General features: G+C 48.6%; 1 protein-coding gene across 4 annotated transcripts in view; it reads right to left on the bottom strand.

Annotated features, from left to right (window-relative positions):
• E2F3 (E2F transcription factor 3) overlaps window positions 1-19659 on the bottom strand; it is a 66096-nt gene extending 46437 nt beyond the window's left edge. For 3 of the 4 annotated variants that reach the window (XM_074348151.1, XM_074348152.1, XM_074348153.1), the window contains exon 1: window positions 19187-19659. In XM_074348151.1, the coding sequence (XP_074204252.1) occupies window positions 19187-19585 (399 nt within the window). In that variant the 5' untranslated portion in view covers window positions 19586-19659. Of the gene's footprint in view, window positions 1-17969; window positions 18122-19186 lie in introns of those variants that run through there. The other variant, XM_074348154.1, reaches the window with a different exon arrangement.
• Window positions 19660-20842: the final 1183 nt, after the last annotated feature.

Here is a 20842-nt window from a genome sequence, read left to right as displayed (position 1 = left end):
GGAGCCTGCACGTGAAAGATCTGCTCCAACCCGTCCAGGCTGAGTCCCTGCCAGGCCCCGGGCGGCCCGGAGGAGTCTGACCACACAGCAAGCCCCTGCACGGCCCAGGCCCCGGCCAAGCCCTCTTCCCCCGCAGCCTCTCGTGTTCAGTGTGAGAAACCACCGCGCAGTCCGGCCCGCCTCCAGCACAGACAGTCGTATTTGTGATGCACCTATTTTGCAGGAGTAGTTTCAAGACCAAATTATTGAACTTCTAAAAGAAAACGACCAAATACAAAGTACTAGGTAACCCATTCCCTGAAGCATAAGAGAAACGTTTAATCTTTGGGTTACAAAGTCTCACTGGGGTAAGAGGTAGCTATAGGAGCAAACAGAGGGAAGGTTCTTGATTCCTATTTCATGATCAAATATACAGTGATGCTGAAGTCTGTTCAATATGCTCGGTGGATGGAAGGCGGAGTCGGGCGTGGTGACCTCCCGTGGTGGTGAGCATCCCTCTACTTTGTTATAGATGCAAAAAACAGCAAACACAGTGCCTTACACAGAACTTTTAATTCTAAATCCCTTTCAGACACATATTTCTCCATTTTACGCCCAACATCACTGCGGGGAAGGTACAGATAGACAGTTCTTTGCTGTGGTTTGGGGTATCAGTAGACCAGGGACTACTGGAAGAGAAAAATGTCTCACCTGTCGTTTCATGAAGCCACATTTAGATTCTAGGTCTAATTTCAACAGATATCAGCACAGCAGAGCTACGGTTACAGTGGGCAGATCATCTGTCAAGAATGGAAAAAGCCAGGATGCCCGGGCAGTTGTATTGGGGGGGGGATGGGAAGGAAGAAGTGAAGGTATATTGGAAAGGAAAGGTGGAGAAAAACTGCTAACAGAATGGGCAGAGTTAAAGCTTCAGTCCTGGGAGTGAGAGAAAGCCCAGGCCAGCGGAGGCAGACTCAGGGTACCAGCACTGGCGCGGTCACTGCCAGCACAGCCCCGGCAGACCCACCTGTGGTCACAATCCCAGAGCGACACTAGGTGGTGACCAGAGAGATACCGGCAACCGGGAGGCTGGGAATGGAACGGATGTACAGCCACAACCGCAGACGTTAGAAACAAGGTTGGGCAGCAGGTGCCAAAGAAATAATAAAATAATCACACATTCACCTTTCCATCTGGAAGCAAAGCTTGCAAGCTTTCACAAAATTAACAGTGTGGTCATACAGTAAAAAGAATTATTTGATGAGGTGCCTTCTATTTTATAGTACAAGATCAGGTAACGTGGGCCGATTAAACAAATGAACGACAAAGCACAACTATGTATTCTTAGAAAGGTTTATCAGATTGAATAGCGCTGCCGACATCCTTACACCAGGGATTGTGGAAGAAAAGGTAAATTAAAGGATTTAGGATAGGAAAACAAAACTTGACCTACCAATTGCCAATTTAATTACTGCACAGGAGAAATTCACTAAGCATCTGATCATTTATATTCTGGGGTAGGAGTTCTGCCCAGTATTCGGTTAGATATTTTAAATTATAATTTCAAATGGACTCATTGTCACAGGCCTCTGGGTCCATTTTACACACAAAATCAATATACAACTACTAATAAATAGGATTACTTTCCCAAGGCTCCCGGTGGGAGCTCAGCTCCACTTCTGTTTGGGAGGCAGTTTCAAAGTTCTCCAAAGAAAATTACTTTCCTGATGTTCACCCGTAAAAATCCACAGAAGGCACCTGAGAGAAATCGAATCAAGAGGCAACCACCAGCGGGAAGGGAAGGCTTAGACTGGCAGGTAGATGGAAAAGTGCTCCTGTCTAAATGCCCCTCTCACGATCACCACCGACCTGTTTCTCCACTAGAAAGCCAATATGGGTTGCCTTTTCTCTGCAAAGGTGGAAACTCCCAGGATTGTGTCCATGGCCTCTCCCACCAGAATGCCCGCCAAGGCCATCCTCCTCACCTCTGCACATGCCACGCCCTGACCAACCGCTCTCAGAGCCGAGGGAGGGCTAGACAAGGGTCTGGCCTGAGAAGAAGCATTGGCTAGGTGATGCTCTCCCCTCTGTTTTACCCCGTGGACCCACCTTCACGCCTCCTAAATTGGAACAAATGCCCTTGGCAGAGCCGCATTTTTCAACTCTTGTTGCCCTGACATGTGAGTCCTTGAGAGAGATCTTGATAGTCTTCTTCACACAATAAGCGCTAAGTGCCACCGACTGCCCTGCAGAACTTGGAGACATCTAGTAACCCATTCTAGACAAAGGCCTGTAAATATCCCATGAGGAGACTCCACGTGTCTGGGTTAATAAGGGGTTTGAAATCCCTTGGTCTGGAATCCTGGTTCTACCACCGCCTGGAAGTGCAGCCTGGGACAAGCTGCTTAACCACTGAGCCTCGTTTTCCTCATCTACAGATGAGGGAGGGTTGATTAAGATGAAACAATACATGCAGAATGCTCACTGCCGTTCCCTGTGCACGAAACTGTTCAATAAGGCAGGCAATTATTACCTTTCTTATTACCCCAAATTGACGGTGGATGAGGGGAGACAGAACCCCAGTCTGTGCAACTTCAAGAAAGTATAAAAACAAAACAAAAAAAAAAAGAATGTGTAATAATGAAAACTGTTACCTTAATGGAAAAAGCAAGTATAAGAAGAAATGGGGTGGGGTTTTCCCTACTTACAGCGAAACATACTATAAAGCTACTGTGCTTAAAGTAGTGTGTTATTTCCTTAGCAAGAGACAGAGATACCGATGGAGCAGAGTAGAAGGTCCAGGTGCAGATCAACACAGATCCACGTGTGAGTGTGTGTGTATACGTGCACGCACACACACACACACACACAAATATGACAAGAAGTATCTCAAATTCATGGGTAAAGAATGAACCATTTAATAAATGGTACTGGTATAATCGGCTATCCATTTGGAAAAAATACAAAGTCAGATCTTTTACACACACATACCCCCTTCCAAAGAGGTTAAATATCAAAATAATAAAATTATAAAGTCAAGAGAAGAAAATAGAGAACATTATAACAATTTGGGGATTAGGAAAATCTCTCCCAAAACAAGCCACCAAACTTATAAAGACTGTAGTTTTATATATTGAAAAATGCACAAAACTTCTGTACAAAGAAATATATCTTGTAGATAATATTAAAAGAAAAATGACAAACTGATAAAAAAAAATTTACTACACACACATGTGGGCGGCACACACACAAACCAGAGAAAGGCCAATATCTGAAAAGTTCTAATACATCCATAAGAAAATTATAAATAGCCTTACAAACAAAAATGATAGAGGATTCAAAGAGGCAATTCACAAAAATACAAATTGAGCAGAGACGCTTACATTTACTAATTCATCTCTCTTTCATCGGTGGCAAAATGAGGACAATAATCATACCAAACTCACAGGGATGTTGAACTCATGAGTAAATTTCATGTAGAGTGCTTAAAACGATCTTGTCACATAAAACACCCAACAAATATTAACCAGCAACAGTAATAATAGTAGCATAATTAAGGAAACACAAAATAAAAATCAAGAGATGATATCTAGCATCACTAGCAAAACCATCACCAGCAAAACTTCAGAAAGACTGATGTCATCCAGTATTGGGGAAAGTATGAGCAAACAGGCACACTCTACACTGGTGAGAGGAAGAACTGGTTCAGCCTTTTGGGGGTACAATTTAGCCTTATCCATCCAGCATTTTATGATATGTGCCCTGTGATGGAAATTCAATATATGTATAGAAAATCTAGCCCACATAATAACTTTCAATGGAATATAATCTTTAAAAATTCTGAGTCATTATATTGTATACCCAAAACTAATATATAGTAAATCAACTATACTTCAATAAAAAATTAAAAAAAAATCTAGCTTTCAGAAATATACACGTGCACAAAAACATATGTATGAGGAGATTCAATGTAGCAGTGCTTATAAAATTAGAAATAATCAAACGGGAAGTGTTAACTACATTCTGGCATTTCCATATAATGGGTGATAGTGCAACGATTCCAAGGAATGATGAACATCAATAAGGAAATATGTCTAATACTTTGCTAAGTACAAACTGCAAGCCACAATTTGCAGCTTTATATAAAATATATATTTGAAAATGGGTATGAAAGGGAAAAACCAAGCTGTCGTGGTTACCTCTGGAAAGTGAAGCAGGACTGGGAGGGAGTGGAGAGGGTGTTTCAGATTTTACTCCGTTGACTTATACCACCTTTGATTTCTTTAAATATCAGACATGTACTTAAAAAAAAAAAAAGGCAACCAAGACAGTGTTTCGTAACAGTCATCACTGGACACCCGAGTAAATGACAGTGTCCATCACGTTCCTGAAACAGCCAGCAGGACTCCCGTCTCTGCAGGTAAGCTCCTCAGAGGAAGCTGGAAGATATGAATAGGATGATTCAACTCCTTTATTCTGACTCAGCTAATAATCTTTTGATGGGGAACCCAAGGCAATTCCAATTTCTGCAACTATCCACTTGGCAGCTATATTTCTCAGGGTAAATTAATAAGTGTGCACTCTAGTTTATCATGCGATTTACACAGTCATCCCCCAGAGCAATAAATCTGAGTCCCTCATCCTGCAAAGTTGGGACCTACATCTAGTCCTATTGCGATCTCTCCTCTAAGGTGCAAAAAGAGCAGGAGACCTACCTTGCCGAAAATGGGCCACTGACAAACTGGCCAGTTTAATCACATTATTCTTACATTGCAGCAAAGGGAAAGCAAGACTCATGAGAGCCCAATTCTTGGCAACTTGTCCCTGTCAAATATGATGATATATGTTTGGAGCCACCTGAAAAATATTTATAAAACTCAACTCTGTAGATGACATGGCTCTATTCTAACTCTGTTACTCTGCAAGGCAGAGGGCCAGCCTACGCCCTGGTCCCCAGACCTGGTTTTGGAAAGGGTGGCAGGAGCTGAGTCATGCCAGACCTTCAGAGGTGGCGGCAGGTAAGGGCCACACCCCAGCCACCAGTACCACATAGAGCAGCAAACATTGAAAGTCAAGGGCTTAGAAAAGCTGACCCTCACTCTTGAGCAAGGCAGGAAGCGAGAAATGAGTGCTGCTCGCCTCACTTCCCGACCTCTATAATAGAATCGACCACAAATGGCACACTTAGAACCGTCACTGTAACCAGAAGTTGTTTTGGCTGAAGGTGGATGGAAAGTGGGCGGAGATGCCCACCGACAGCCAGAGAGACATTTTTAGAAGAGAACCAACGGGACAAACCTGCGCTGTAATAAAGCCTTATGACCTTCCATGTGCATTTTCAAGATACAGCATTTTATTAAAAGAATCAATCCATTCCAAACACTCCTTTTAACATAATCAATGTAATTGTAATTAATTAGCGTTTGTAAACTGAAGATGGCTCCTAAATTGACAGCTTACTTACAAGCAGACCCAGGTTTGGGCTCATGCAGAACAGAGAATTTCTGCCAGTCTAATTAGGGCTTCTTTTTTTTTTTTTAAATCCGTCTTCATGGGAAAAAATCAGGTAACATCTATTTTTTTTTTTTTGAGAGTATAAGTTAAACTTATTTAATTACATATATTTAATGAAAGTTTTAACTGATCAAAACTTCTAACTCCATGATTCTGGTTATAATTTATATGATGGTTAATCAATGGGTTAATCAGACCCATTCAAACTGTGTAGTCGAAAGCTTTGCACATGAAGAACTATGGTATTTATTTAATGCTTTTATTGGTTTTCATAATGAGTTGGGGATATGGGTGGGAATTTATCAAGTGGCTGGACACTCTGTGCCCAGCTCCAGGCTGGATGCTGTCCCATGGTTTCTCATTTCATTTACTCCTCATGATATCTTTAAATACCCAAATTACCAGCCATGTAAGGAGAGCAACCATTTCATTTCCAGAGAAGCCATGTACATCTGGCTGGCAAGTTGGTTACAGATACGAGGATTTTTACTGGTGCTAGACAAGAGGCCGATTAAAAGAGAAGGAATTAAAGGAAGGAATATTAACTGTCAAACAAACAAGGCAAAAGTCTCTAGAGAAAAGGGAGGGAAGCAGCCTCCCTGTTCACTGGATGCTGAAAAGCCCAAAGAAGGCTAAGAACGTCTGCTCCTGAGCTCTGTGCTGCGGCTCGCAGGACCCTCCCAGCGTCCTCCCATTCGGAGGAGGGACGCCAGGCCCAGGGAGAGATCAAAGGAGGCTGCCAGTCTGGATGCGCCCGAGACCGTCTTTTGTAAGCTCTGGCCTTGCTGGGACTGCACTCTATGAGCGACACCCCCTTTGACGCCGCCGCAGAGCACGGCAGCCCGGCCACGGCTTGGCTTCCCCTCGTGCCTTCTGGTTGAGAGGTATCTTTTCCTGGGGGGCCTATCAAACCCCACGCTGCCAGCCACACCCAGAGCTTCTGACTCAGTAGCTCTTGGTATGACTCCAAAATTTGCATTTCTAACAAGCTCCCAAGTGCTGCTGCTAGTCTGGGTCCATACATTTAAAAACCACTGTTGATGAAACAACAACAAAAAGCCAGAACAGAATCCATCAAAGAGAGGAACAGAGTATTTATTACGTAGCAAAATCTTTATCAACCATGATCCAAGCCACAGAAAGGCAGGGGATTTCGTCGGTGTGCACTGAGAACAGGGGCTGGAGTACACGAGATGCTCCCTACACACCTGCTAAGGAGGTCAAATGAATCAGTATGCTCCGTGGGGGAAAGTGAGGCCAGCATGGGGATGGACGAGCGAGGGAGGTGGCTGCAGAAAAACCAGCAACCAAGGTGATGGTCTCTAACAGCCAAACTGCCCTGAAAGGGAAGCTCACCTTGGTCACGGCAATGGCAACAGCAGCAGCAGACAGCACACAGATGACGACCTCAAACCCTCAGGAGAGTCTGGTGCATGGCCGGCGCAGGACCCAGCACTTGACACACGTGACAGCATTTCACAACCATCTATGATTCTCCTTATTTCACGGGCAAGGAAATAGGTTTGAAAGGAAGTGACGTGCCCAGATCATTATGCGTGGTGAAGTTGGTCTCAAGCAGAAGGTCTCTCTTAATTCCCCAGTTGAGCAATGATAGATGGAAAATTTCTTTGGTGTTCTCCCAACGGCAGACTTTGATCCTTCCTTCTCCAAGTTACAGAGACTCCCAGTGGCCCATTCATAGTAGGCTGATCATAAAACAGGCAGGGTTTCGGGGGCCACACAGAACATGCTTTCTCTGTATCATCTCTCAAGAGCAGGACCATGCTTCCCAGCGCTGGGGTTCCACGAGAGGGCTGGGCACCCCAAAGTTAAAGGGCTAGCTCAGTAGTTCATCAACAGGGAGGCAGAGGTGGGGGGAGGCTGACACTGTCCAGAGACAATTTTGATTATCACGCCAGGGGGCAAGGAGCATGTCACTGGCATCTAGAGAGTGGGGACCACGTTGCTGCTCAGCCTCCCACAACGCACAGGATAGCCTCCCCACCACAGAATTCTCTGGCTAAAATGTCAACAGTCCCGAAACCCTGCTCCAGTTTCGAATTTCCAAAAGCTTTCTCTCTCCTCCCCTCCACAAGGCTGGATGCCTGAGACACTTCACTGATACTCTCTTCCAGCCTTCGCTGTCTTTTATCTTAGTCGCTAAAAGACGTGTTTCGTCTCCCCTCTCTCCTGAGGGCAGGGACAGCATCTTAGTCACTGAAACACCCAGCATCCTGGGAACCGCAGTCAGCTCGGGGTGGATATTCAGGAAGTGTTTGTCCCCTGGTTTGTTTTCCCTCAAGTGGGTAAAAATGCTGAGTTCAGGTTCAACCAACATTCAAGAGCTCCTACCATGAGGGGTGGTTGGGGAGCACACACTAAGTTAGGACCACACAGTACCTTTCCTATCAACACATCTCATTTAAGCCTTCCAACCACTGAAGAAGACAGCAACACTATTTTAGGTAACTACAGCTCATAGATATAATTTGTAACAGGTCACATGCTGGTAAGTGACAGAGCATGTTTCTGGAGCCAGCCCTTTAGTCTTACACTCCTTCCGTACCCCACCACCACGCCACGGGTCCTAAGACCAGTCCCAAAACTAGAGGGTCTGAGATGCTAGCAAGGAAAACAGTAACAGGAAAGGCTGAAACTTTATTCCACTATTAGGGTGATTATCACAAGTTTTGCTCCCCAATATAGCGGCAAAATTGGTTAATTCAAGGATTATTGCAAATAGGCTTAAACAGAAGTTACATATTTAAAAATCAATGATAAAGGTACTTAGAATTTATGTGGCTCTTTCTTTTTTTTTTTAATTTAATAAGCTAAGGCTTAAGAAAATTAATTCAAGGCTCTTCTTTAAACTCTGGAAAACCAGAGAGCATAGGAAATAATGGTCAAAAGAACCACCTTAGTTCAAGACATAATTATGTGACCTTTCCCCATGCTCGGCACTCTCCAGCTGGCTCTCTGCAAACCGTGGGCTTTCTCAAAGCGGCCGGGAAGGAGCCAGGCCTAGGAGAGCACGTAATAAGTAACATCTGATGGCACGTCTCCGAGAGCCCCATCAGTATTGATCCCCCCAAATCACCCTGATGAATCTGTCTCGTTTCCATAGTACAGAGAGAGAAGTACAAATGATGAAAGGTTTTTGAGGCATTGCTTTCATTTTTTTTTTTTTTTTTTTTTTTTAAAGAGAGGGAGACCAGTTCTTGGCTGGCTGTTGCTCATCAAGCCTTCCTCTCTAACCTCTGTGCCAAAGCCACGTTCTGAGTCCTAGCCTTTCAGGAAGCCGGATGGCCCACGGATCGCTCACAGCTGGCTCATTCCAAACTCACCACCCCCTCCCCACATGGTGCAAACCCCGACGGAGGAAAAGCGCCGTTCTTTCAGGCCCAGGAGTGAAATGTCTTGGGCGTCGATGTCTTGTATTTCTTTTCTCCCTTGGTTTGCCCCTCACTGCTGTCTTGCCTTCTCCCACCATCACCGTTGCTCCTGCTTCCAGACTCACCAGCTCTGGCGCATCCATATTCTAAATGGTAGCCCGAGTTCTCTTCCCAGGGAAATTTCTGGCTTTCTGTCCACTCGGTAACCTGTTCCAGGCAGACCCAGACCCAACAGAATGAAAAGCCTTCCTATTATAGGATAAAGTAGACTCCTCAAGGGCAGGGTGTCCAGCGCGCCGCCCCGGCACCCAGTGGTGTTGGTGCTGGGCACACAGCAACAGTGCTCACTTGGACCCCTTAAGATTCTCAACTCCAGGGGCCCCATCTTGTTCCACCTCTTTTGGGTTTTGAGTAAACCTGTCTTTGGATGGTTTGCCTTGGCAATGACCTGGAAACCCAAAGCTGGCACGAGGACAGGCACGGGGTGCCAGTGCACCTGGTACAGGTTTCCAGGGTCTGCAGGGCTGCCCTTTCCAACGTCCGAGTTAGGAGGTGGGATGAACGCAGCACCCATTGAGTCTGCAGGCAGCTCCTGCACTGCCTGGTCACTCCTGCTTCAAGAACCTTTGCTTGTGCCCAACGACCTGCAGCACTGTTTCCCCAATGTTGCAGAAGCTCTGGCTGCTTCTCTGACTGAGGGTAGAGTGCAGCCTGGAAATCTGCATCTGGAACAAGTGCTACAGGAATTCTTATTATCAGGTAAGCCTGGAGAGACATCGGAATCTTTCTGTTTGACAGGTGCCTGGGGTCCCTCCTAGGAATGGACACGATGTCAGAGACCTTCGAGGATAAAGACCAGGCACCAGCTGAGAGTCCTCAGCCAGGCTCTTTGGGGTTCAGTTTCAGGTGCCTCACGCATCAGTGGAGCCGAGCCAGCCCCTTAACTCCTCGCTGTCTGCCACTTCCCGTGCAGAACACGCACGATAGTAATACCCACTTCATAGGTTGTGTGGATAACGTGCTAAGGTGCAGAAAGCACTTAGTTTAGTGCCTCCCGTGCACGGGGCACTTGATAAACATTAGCTATTATTATCCCCAGAGACCAGAGATGGCTGAGTGGCAGCCCTTACACCAAATCTGGCCTCGAGACCTATTTTGTTTGGCTCACACATTTTCCCTTTTAATGGAGCCAATAGTCTAAAACTGGTAGATTTCAGGCATTTTAAGAAAGTTGAAGATCTGGCAGCAAACAGGGCCTACTTGGCAGCGATCACAAGGGGCAGGGTCCCAGGGCCCCCTTCTAATAGGGCATTTCTTCTTTGTTCAAGCCCAGCCCCCAAGCCCCAGACCACTTACCCCTCATTCTTCTCCCGACTGTTAACTCCCTGCCTGGACCTTGTTGGAAGGCAATCTCTATTCTAGACCAGTTTTACCAACATATCCAGTGTTAGGTCCTATCATTCCCCCATACTGACGCCAGTCCAACTGGTCTCCTTATGCTAACTACTTTCTGCCTCATGATGTTTCTTTCCACAGCCATGAGGAGCCTCCCTAGTCTTCCCTGTCCACCGAGCTCAGCGGTTCCAATTGAGAGTCTACGTTAAAGTGATCTGGGACACTTTCCAAAAATACCCATGTCTGGACCCCACCCTGAGATTGTAATGAGTCTGGGTGGAGGTATTTCTTGAAAAGTGCCCAGATGATGCAAACTTACACCTGAATGGGCTCTAAGGCTGGTGACCACAGGAGCCATGGCCTCCCCATTCTCATGGCCCAGTTGGCACTTCCTGCCAACACTGTACAACCCAGGGCTAGATGAGTCTTGTTTTCCATCCAACTCCTGTTTAGTCTTGCTTGCAACTCAACTTATGTTTAAAGCCTGTCTCCCCAAACAGACTGTAAACTCAAGAGTGGGCGGATCACACCTCATTCTTCTTTCGCATCCCCAACAGGAAGACTGGGGTGCCAAGCACACTGTGGGTGTCCAATGAAAATGCCCCTTCTCGAGTATTCGAGAGTCCATGACGTAGAAGGCATTGCAAGGACGACATGGTGAGAAAACCACAGAGTGGTTTCTTGAAGCTTGTGGGTTTGAAGGAAGAGTTAAGTCAAGGACATGGACAATGAGGATGGCCGGTAGGTCAGTGAAGATGTGGTCCAGGGAAGAAGCAGTGACTTGAGGGAAGGGAGGGGCCCAAGGCCCTGGGGAGTCAGGGCAGGCCCTGTGCAGGTGTCCCTGATGGGCCAGCGGGAAGGACGGCAGCAAGAGCAGGAAGAAGAGTGGGAGGAGAAAGAATCCACCGGCAGACACACGCACCAGAGGGGCAGCTGAGCCTCCTTGAACTCTGCCCCCTGCCACTAGCCCAGCTGGGAGAATGGGAAGCAGAACTGGAAAGGCGAGATCTCTCTGCACCTCAAACGCTAGGGAAAAGGTTGTAATTAATCTGATAAGTCACGGAAGCGGCCGATGAAGGCTGCAATTCTGGCATCCTCCTAACAGCCAGGCAGAGGGAGAGGGAAGGGGGAAGCGGGAAGAACAGGCAGAACACACCGAAAAACGAGGAGTGAGAAGGAGGTAAGAAGGGGGGAGGGAGGCCCAGAGGCAGCCCCCCTCCCCCACACTGGCTCGGCCTCCAGTTCCGCCAGGGCCCAGAGACCTCAGACACCCCGATCTCTGCTGTTCAGTCTCCAGCCTGAGTCCACTATACAGAAGTGAGATGATGTTCACAGTGCCATTCATGTTACTACTGCCAACTTTACTAACACACAGAATCACAGAAATAGGTTCCAGTCATGACACTATCACTACTGAAAGTCCTATTATAGTAGGAGGCTTATTTTTCTATTCTTTCTCCCAAGTCAACGGACAACTTATAAAGAGGCACAAAGATCCTACAGAGCGCGTCAGGAGAAAACCGCCCCATGGGTCCCTCCTCCTCCCCATCACCGCCATTTTTAGAGAGCTGCCATGGGGCTTCCATGAACATGAGGGCTACTTCAGAAAACAAACCACCAAGGACCGGCCCAAGAGACGGCGGTGGAAGGAAAGGAGGGTTCCACCAAGTGTCTGCCGAATCCTCCCTGTGGGCCAGGCTCTGGTCTCGGTACATGACAAACATGAACTCATGTAATCGTCCCGATCCACTGAGGTAGGTGTTATCATGTCCCCATTTTACAGGTGAGGGAATGAAGACGCAGAGGTTGAGTGATTTGCCCAGGCACACAGCTGATAAGAGCACAAGCCACGCTGCCCCGCTGCCCTTCAGTTTGCCTTTTGGGTGGAGGGTGTGGGGTAGGTGCACGTGAGCCTCCGCCTCTCCTAAGGGCTGCCAGACCCAGAGAGGATCAGAGAGGAAGGGGCCATAGGGCTGCTGTCCTGCTTACATAGTTCCAGGACCTCAAAGAATCAGACACAGAAAAAGGGCAAGGGAGGGGTGAAATCTACAGGCTCTGAGTGGACCTCCTGGGACCCCCAGAGTCCAGAGCCACAGCATTCAGCATCACGAAAACTAGGGCTTGAAGAAGCGCTTCTCAGCAGTCAAGCGTGTGCTGGGGGAGCCAACAGGATCTCCTGTGTAGCCAGGCATGAGCTGGCTGGGAGAACCAAGGGCATTCAGGTCCTCTGCTCCCTGAAAGACGGACTCCATCCACCAGAAAGTCCTCCAGGGGAAGCCACTGGTAACTATAGCTCTCACCAACAGTTGCTCACTGGCTGCAAGACCGTATCTACGCATGGTGCCTTTCTGGTTTGTGGACTATAGACAAGCCATCTATCCCCACTGCTAACAAGTTGGTGAACGACAGAGCCACGTTGGATTATGTTTCACTTTAAGGCTTCAGGGCTTGAAGTGATTCTATTTTTAAGCTTTCTCAATTCCACAAGTAAAAGAAGACATTTTAAGGAAATTAGTTCTGGCTTTTAGGGGGCGATGACTTCCTCTGAAAGAGTTAAACTGATCAGTCACTTTGTTAAACCAGAAATCTTCCTGGAGGAAGAGCACCTAGTCTAATGTCACTGGGCAAGGGTCCTGGGACCTCTGAAAAACCACAGCAATCACTTAGGATGTGGCTGGCCCAGGACCAGACCTCCAATACCAGAGCCACCCTGTGCCCCTCTCCTGAAGAGTGTGGCAAAAATCCTTTTAGGTTCTATTCTCAGTGAAGTCTCTGTTTCACTTTTGGGCACTGGGAAAGTCATATCTGCAGAAATTTTGCAAATAATAAAGCTTTAAAAATGTTACTATCATGTTTTTATAAGAGTCAGTCATTCCGTCCATTAAAAAAAATTCCCTTTCATTGAACATCTAAAGGAGCTTCACTTATTTTGTATCTTTGAGAATGAGCTGTTGTTACTCCAAAGCCAACTGTTCAAAGGACACTTCTGTATATTTTTTAAAATGTAGCCATTCCTGAAAGCAATCTAAAATGCATTCTATACGTCTCGGTTTTCCCATATAGGGCATAGGAGACTTTGTCTTGGTGAATGACGGTTCTTCTAAGAATTCAAGCCTCCAATTTCAGTTCTGGTTTTGCCAGTAGTTAGCTTGTGACCTTGAGCACGTAACTTAATTGCATTGGGTCTTAAATTTCCTCACCTGCAAAATGAAGGGGATTGGGTCAGATGATGACTCTGTTGCTTTACAGCTCTCAAATGCTATGATTCAAAGACCATCAGAAATATCAGGTATTCCTATGCTAAACTAAAATATTGTTCTTAGGGACTGTCAAGGTGTAAAGAATGTCACCTGGACACAAGACATGGCCCCAGCTGGGCTACAGTAATAGAAAGCAGACTAAAGTCAATTGTTTTTATTCTTCTTATCTCTTTATCGCCTCCCTATTCCATCAGCTGTAAGTTCTCACTGCTGTCAACCTCCCACAGACATAAACCCCCTGCCTTGGTTTACATAGCTACACAGCAGTCTCTTTCACCCAGGTTCTCTAGCAAAGCAAGGTGCCTGGGCTTTGTGATACAATCTGGCAACCAGTGGGCTTTATCTCTTCCCATTCAAAGGGATATTGTATACAATTGCAGCTGCCACATCAACAAGACAGGCCTCCAGTTAAGGCTGGGGGGAGACTGAGAATGCATCCTTGTAACTTCCACATTCTTTGCGTTCTAAAAATGCATTGCTTTGTGGGGGGCAGTGCTCGAAGTGACAACAGAAAATAAACCAATATCCTTCTTACTGAAGCCAAAGTTATATGCATTATTCCTCTGTCTTAACCCCATCCCCACTCTCCTGATTTCCTTGTCTCCATCCCAGTTGTTGCCTTTTTGCCCTTTCCGTTGTGTAACTTTTCTTTGCATAAGATACATTTTCCAAGTCACTCTTTGAAGCCAAAGAGAGGATCAGGGTAAGAGGAAGGAGATACTGCTAGTGGTTTCCTACACTTACTGCTTTCCCAGTTAGCATCCCTTCTTAGTCCCATGAAAAATTAGTAGAAAGAAATGCTTCTTACAAATTGTAAATACAGTCCCTGAAACACTATTTTTAAGCTGCTAACAAGCATGAAAAGTATACATTAAACCACATGCTTAGTACCTCAGAGAATTCCGGTTCCTTTCTTTAAAAACCAAAGTGAAACAGAGACCCTGCTAAGAATTGCAATCTACCTTCTTTGCCTTGCAATACTGAGGGTGGTTTTGTGGGAACCTAGGAGAGACTTGATTTGATGATCACAGGCAATTGTTGATTTTCACTCTTCCTAGTTTAAAATGTTAGTAGAAAGTGGGTGGTTAAAAAGGAATTGTAGTTGGTCAGCCGGGGAAAGTGGATGTAAACTGGACATATAAATGGAATATATGTAAGTCATGTTAAACTAGGAAACCAGTCAGAAAATTAACTATGGATATTTGAAGCCTTGCCAAACGGGTCCAAGTCCTTTGGAAAGAGGTTAAAGGTGCGGCTGATACTTATATGGGGAGGGCAATGAAGGACAGGAGAGCCAAAAGAAAACCACTGCATTTTCCCTATGAGAAATGAGATTAAAAGCCACTTTTCCCTACACCCTTTCAATCTCCAGGTGCTGTTACTTATTCATGTCTACGCTTAGAGGAGTATTTTCTGTTTTCAAGTTAGCTTTACACAGCACAACATCAATCTCAGAACCTACTCTTCCAACTATTATACAAGGTGACGATTTCTAGAAAAACAACAACAAATAAGCCTCTCCTGTTCGCAAGCTTGGGTTCCTTAGGTCACGGTGCCACATTTAAGGGCGCTTTGTTTCAGAGGATGATTCGAGTGGCGCCCTGGGTACTGATTATAGTGGAGCGATTTGTCCTGCCCGAGTCTGGGCACTGCATTATATTAAAACTTCCATTTTGGGGTATGTAGTGACTAAAAATTCTCTCCTAGCTTAAACTTGGCACCAACCATCTATCTCAGCAGAAGCAAGATTATTGAGTACAGAACCACAGGAACTCAGTCTTTTTCTTCTTTTATACTCGTACAGGAAAAAAAAGAGACTCTGCTACAGCACCTATGGTTTCTCCATTCTTGGACAGAAATTTCCAGCATTGCAGGTTCTTTTCCGAAGTCTAATCAGCGGGTTGCTATGACTGGATTAAATTAAATCAGCTGTGACAGGCCATTGTCTCTTGCATTAATAGATCCCAAATTCTCTAGAAGTGGAATGAAATAATTTCAGCTTCTTTTCAGAAGAGGCAGAAAATGATGAAGCTTTTTCTGTTCCAGAAAACAGCACTGCTGACTATGGTTTCTCTAGCCCGTGTGCGACAGCTTAGCATGTAACACTGAATTTATCTAGTGCAAGCCTCTGATGTGACAATTAAGAGTCCATTTCTACAAAAGCCCCTGAGCCTAGGATGCCCCCAAGAGATGGCAGCTCCATGGAGTCAAGGGAAGAGTGAGGGCAAAAAGTGAGGATGAGTTGATCTAAACTGGTCACAACTCAAGGCACATGCTCACGTTCGGGCAGCTCATCACCGCCATCTCTATACGGGCCTGCCGTCCCGACATGTCCCCATTTCATCCATTCTTAGGGTAGCCAGGGTTTATAGATTTAAAACCTCAAGTTAATTAGGTATAAACAGTTAATTACATATCATTTTAGAAAACTTTTAACCATTTTCCTCATATATGTCAACAAAGGAGCAGTGTGCCCGTGGTCTTACATCATTTCTCTGAATTACAAAAACAATGACATTTCTGAGTATTCATTTTACTGGGCGTCTACTCTTTGCCTGGCACTGTGCTAAGTGTTCTACATGCATTATCATATTAACCCTTAAAAAGAACCTTCAAGTTAGTATTGTTATTGTCCCTATTTTACAGAAGAGGTATCTGTTTTGCGAGATTATTTGCCCAAGATCAAACGACTTGTAAATGACAGAGGTAGTTACAGCTAGAAAGGTAGCACTCGTATATATATTTTGTCTCATTAAAAAAAAAAAAGTTGGAGAATTTGCTCCTGGTTAAGTTCTTAAGACAGAACATAGAATCATAACCACATGGGCCTGCAACTCTGGCCACTGGAACAGGAGTTCTCAACCTCTTCTCGGCTGCAAAGTGTTTAAGTGGTCTCTGCTCAGCCAGTCACTTAGTTATCCCCGTGGTGTCCTGCCTGCTTAGGGAAAGAATATCGACAAAAGTTCAAGACTTAAACAGAAGTCTAATACAATTTTGATAAGAAGAAGAAGAAAAAAAAGAAAAACCAGAAACCAAACTTTATATTCAGTGCTCACAACTTTGGGATAATCATCTCATAGTAAGAAGGATAAAGTTTTGAAACAGTTTGGACGGTGGTGAGGGTAATTTTTTTATACTTTAAATACAATGATCTACATATAAGTTTGGCTAGACAGTTTTGGAAACCTGGCCCAACAAGTGGGTGAAAACTTAAAAAAAAAAAAAAGGCAATCTGGTGGTCTCACAATTTCCCATTATCAGAACTACTCCCCCCATAAATCTGAATCCAATCCAAGAAGTATCTCAATAGCTGTTTGTTCCAGATCAGGTTTATGAAATAGTAACAGAACTGTGTAGGGGGCAAATATACTGAAAATACATCCAAGTATGTTTAGGTCAAGTGAGTAACAGTATTTAATGCTAATGAAAGCGCGGAACATTCTCATGGCTAGAACGCAGCTCACTGGATACTGTATGTGTGAGCAGTTACTGTACCTCCCCCCTGCTGGCAGACCCTAGTCACTAAAACACGATGAGCTGCTTTGACTGAGACGGTATCTATCACACATCCCCAGCAAGTATCTCTGGGGCTGAAAAGCAGTTAAGATCCAACTCGAGGTGAAATTGGGAAGAGTAAGGATATATTTTTTTTCCATTATTCCAAAACCCATCTCATTCCCCAAAGTGGTGTCTAGGTGCTGACTCTCTTAAAGACCTCGGCAAAATCTTGCTTCTCCAAAAATTAAGCCCATCTGGAGCCGAGACAAGGTGAGGTCAACGACTGGTATTATCAACAAACCACCATGTACCTAACTGGGTCTGGTTCGTTTCTAGCCTCGTGGGGGCCAAACCTCACCACGAGGGTGAAGACAGGAGGCATGGAGGAAGGGAACGAGGGAGAGAAAAGGAGAAAGGGGGAAGACCTCCGGGCCACACTTCTTTCTAGTATCAACAAAAAGAGAAGCCGCATACTGACCTAAATCATCTCTCAAAGGCGCTTTATAAATTACAGGGACAAAAGGAGGGGATGGCGGGTGGCCTGGGAATCCTACGGACGCCCTACCCTCTGACCCGCCCCCTCCCCCTCCAGCACAAGGGAAGGAAGACAGAAAACAGAGCTCAACTCGGCCATTGGCGAGAAGCCCCCCTCCGGTTTTCAATCGCCCATCCATCGGCCCCCTAGGAAAAAATACACATAAACACCATACCCACCCCCTGGGCCGGCCACTCCTGCCCCGGGGTTCCTAGAACCGGAGGCCGGGGCATTTACTTAGTTAGATTTTTCTTGCTTACTCATTTCCCTCGAGCACCCAACCCCCCGTTCCCACTCCAAAACCCCGCTCAACCGCCTACCCTCACGGCTTCAGCCCCCAACAGAATCCGGTGCCCCCGCGGCGGCAGTGGCCCCCGAGCCGTCCCGGTCACTAACCTGCTGCTGTAAGGGCATTTCCGAAACCCGCCTGGCTCCGGGGGGAGGTGGGGGGGCCGGCTGGAGAGGGGGCCCGGAGGGCCGAACGGACCGGCTGCGCCGGGCGAGGGCGGGCGCCCGTGGGGGGGGGTTGGGGAGAGGAGAGGGAGGGTGGCCGTGCCGGGGGCGGGTGCGAGGGCGCCGGGACCGTCCCAGGCCAGGGAGCCGGCGAGCAGGAGGAAGTGGGTGCCCCCTCTCCCCCTCCAGCGCCCCCTCCCGCCGCCGCCTCCTCCCCAGTCACAGGCGCGTCCTCCGCGCACGTGTGCGAAACGTCACCGGCGGGTCCCGGGGAGAGGGACAGACCCAGGCGGCGGGACGGGAACACGGCTGCCCCCGCCCTCCGTCGCTGGGGGGCGGAGAGGGGGACAGGGCGGGGAAGGAAGGGGCAAGGGGAGAGGCGGGTCAAGGGCAGGCCCGGGGCCCGGCGAGGAAGGCCCGGGCGCTCGGGCCACGCGGGCGCCGCCGCTGCCACCGCCGGGATGCGCCCAGGCCCGGGCGCCAGCCTGCTAGCCCCTAGCCCTCAGACAGCCCACGCCCCAGCCCGCACCCAGCTTCCAGCTCCACCTTCCCGCCCCCCAACGCCCCCCTCCGCTTCCCCCAGCCCCTTTGTTGCCGGGAGTTCCCGATCCCAAAATGTGTCAAGCGCAGCCTGGCAGAGTCCCTGCTCTCCGAGCACGCCTCGGGGACCCCCGGCTGCCAACTGGCCTCCGAGGCCGGCGGGGGAGCCATCACCCCAAGGGACCCCCGGTTTCCACTCCCCCAGAGTCCCCCACTCCCCAGTTCACTACTCCCTCCCCCACCCCCTTCTCCATCCGGGGCGTGACCCCTTCCTACGCCCGAGAAAGAGGAAGCTTCGAGTTGGAGGGGAGGGGAGAGTGGGGGTAGGGAAAAGTGCAGGAAAAGAAGGGGGGACCGCTAAAAGTTTAGGAGTGTTTGATGTGGTTCGCGCCAAGGCGATCCCCGCTGCCCCGCGCGCCTGGCGGAGCCCCCCGACCTCAGGGCGCTGGGGGGAAGGCACATAAGTCTAACAATAAACCCTCGTTGCAGGGGCAGCCGCCGAGGCCCACGACGCACGGCCCCGCGCTCTCCCAGGGCGGCCCGCAGCTCGCCCACCACCCCGCGCGGTGCGAGCCCACCTCCCGCCCGGGCTGGGGACGGTGGGAACGGGAGGGCATTACCGGAGGGCCGCCGCCGCCGCCGCCGCCGCCGCGTCCCAGCGCTGGTGGCTGCTGCAGCAGCCCGGCTCTGCTGGAGGGTCCGTGCGGCGTGGTGTAGAGGAGGCTGCCGGCGGTCTGCTCCACGCCGGGGGCACTGGGGAGGAGGGGGCCGGCGGCGACGGAGCCGCTTTGGAGGGAGGAGGAACAGGAGGTGGTGGAAGTGTTCGTGGTGAGGATCTGGATGTACGCGCTCGGGGCGGCGGCAGCAGCGGCGGCGGCGGCGGCGGGGAAGCCGGGGCTGGCTAGCAGTGCCCTTTTGTCCATGGAGGCTGCAGCGGCGGCGGCGACGACAGCCGCCCCCTCCCCACCCCCGGCGGTCACCAGGTACTGCTCCAGGGCGGGCTGGATCCCCTTTCTCATCTCTCGCTCCTGCTCTTTTTATTGCTATGGTATATTAACGTATTGTTTTCAATTTCTTTATTATTTGCAGTCGGAGTTTCCAAGTCTCTCCTCCTTCTCTCCTCCCCGCCCGGCGCTTCCGAGCCCCTTCTCTCTCTTTTCTTTTTATTTTTCCGCACCGCACGGGCCCCGGGGGCCAAAAATAATCGGGGCTCTGGAGAGAGGAGGGTCCCGGCCGCACGGATATCGGGCCCCGAGGGGGGATGGAGGCGTCGGGGGCGGCCGATGCAATGGATTGCGAGGCGGCGGCGGCAGCCCGGGTGCTGCGGCCGGCAGCTGAAAAATGGCTCCAGGAAGCTGCTGCTGACAATGAATGAAGGGATACGGTTTACGCGCCAAGGTCCTCCCGCGAAACTCAGATTTCCCGCCGCCTTTTCAAACCATATTTGCATGTCCCCGCCCCTCAACCCGCCGAGGACCGTTCCCACAGCCCATTGGGCCTCCGTCTCCTTACTTCAGTTCCAATCGTCGAGCAGGGACGCGACTTGCCGGTTTTCGTTGGCTGTCGTGCATCATGGTTGCCGGGGCGACAGGGGCCCTATTTGCATAGGCCTTCTTGATTGGCTGGGAGGGAGCAGGGGTTTTCAGGAGGTGGGGTGAAGCCTTGCCTTCTCTCCCACGGAAGACCACGCCTGGTCCAGGCTCCGCCCGCATCCCCGCCCACCAGCCGGGCGGGCGCTGCTGACCTGGGCAGGGACTCCGCGCCCCGCAGACTCAGTGTGGATCTAGTCTAGAGTGCAAGTTTCGCTTTTGGAAATTGTCAAGGTGACCAAGGGGACACTTTCAGGAACTCTTTCGTTTGACCAGTCAGGGTAATAGATGAACAACGGCGGGAGATTCTCCCAAATATGTACCGAAGGCAGGTTGGACCATGCGAACGATGCCTGGCAGGTGGAAACTGAGCCCTTTAAATCGTGGTTTTCTCCCTTCCTGAAATCCACCCAATGCCGCGGCGAGAGCTGATCCCGAGGCCGAGGCTGATAGACAGAAGCATGTGGGCAGACAGAATCGTGGGGGCAGAAGGTTCGACTGACGTGATTTCGGGCACGATTTAGTTAACATTCCAGATCGTTCCTGGTAGCTTCATTATTAGCCTGCATGGGGTTTACGTAAAAATTAACTCTGAATATTTTGCCCAGTGAAATCTTAGCACGAATATTGGTTGGAGTCCAGCAGACACCCACCCCACGCCTCGGCCCCACGCTGGCCCAGAAGCAC

Source organism: Camelus bactrianus, chromosome 20, assembly GCF_048773025.1.
Source record: "Camelus bactrianus isolate YW-2024 breed Bactrian camel chromosome 20, ASM4877302v1, whole genome shotgun sequence".
Classification (NCBI taxonomy): domain Eukaryota; kingdom Metazoa; phylum Chordata; class Mammalia; order Artiodactyla; family Camelidae; genus Camelus; species Camelus bactrianus.
Note: the sequence above shows the minus strand (reverse complement) of the source record. Positions and strands in the feature narration are given on the sequence as shown.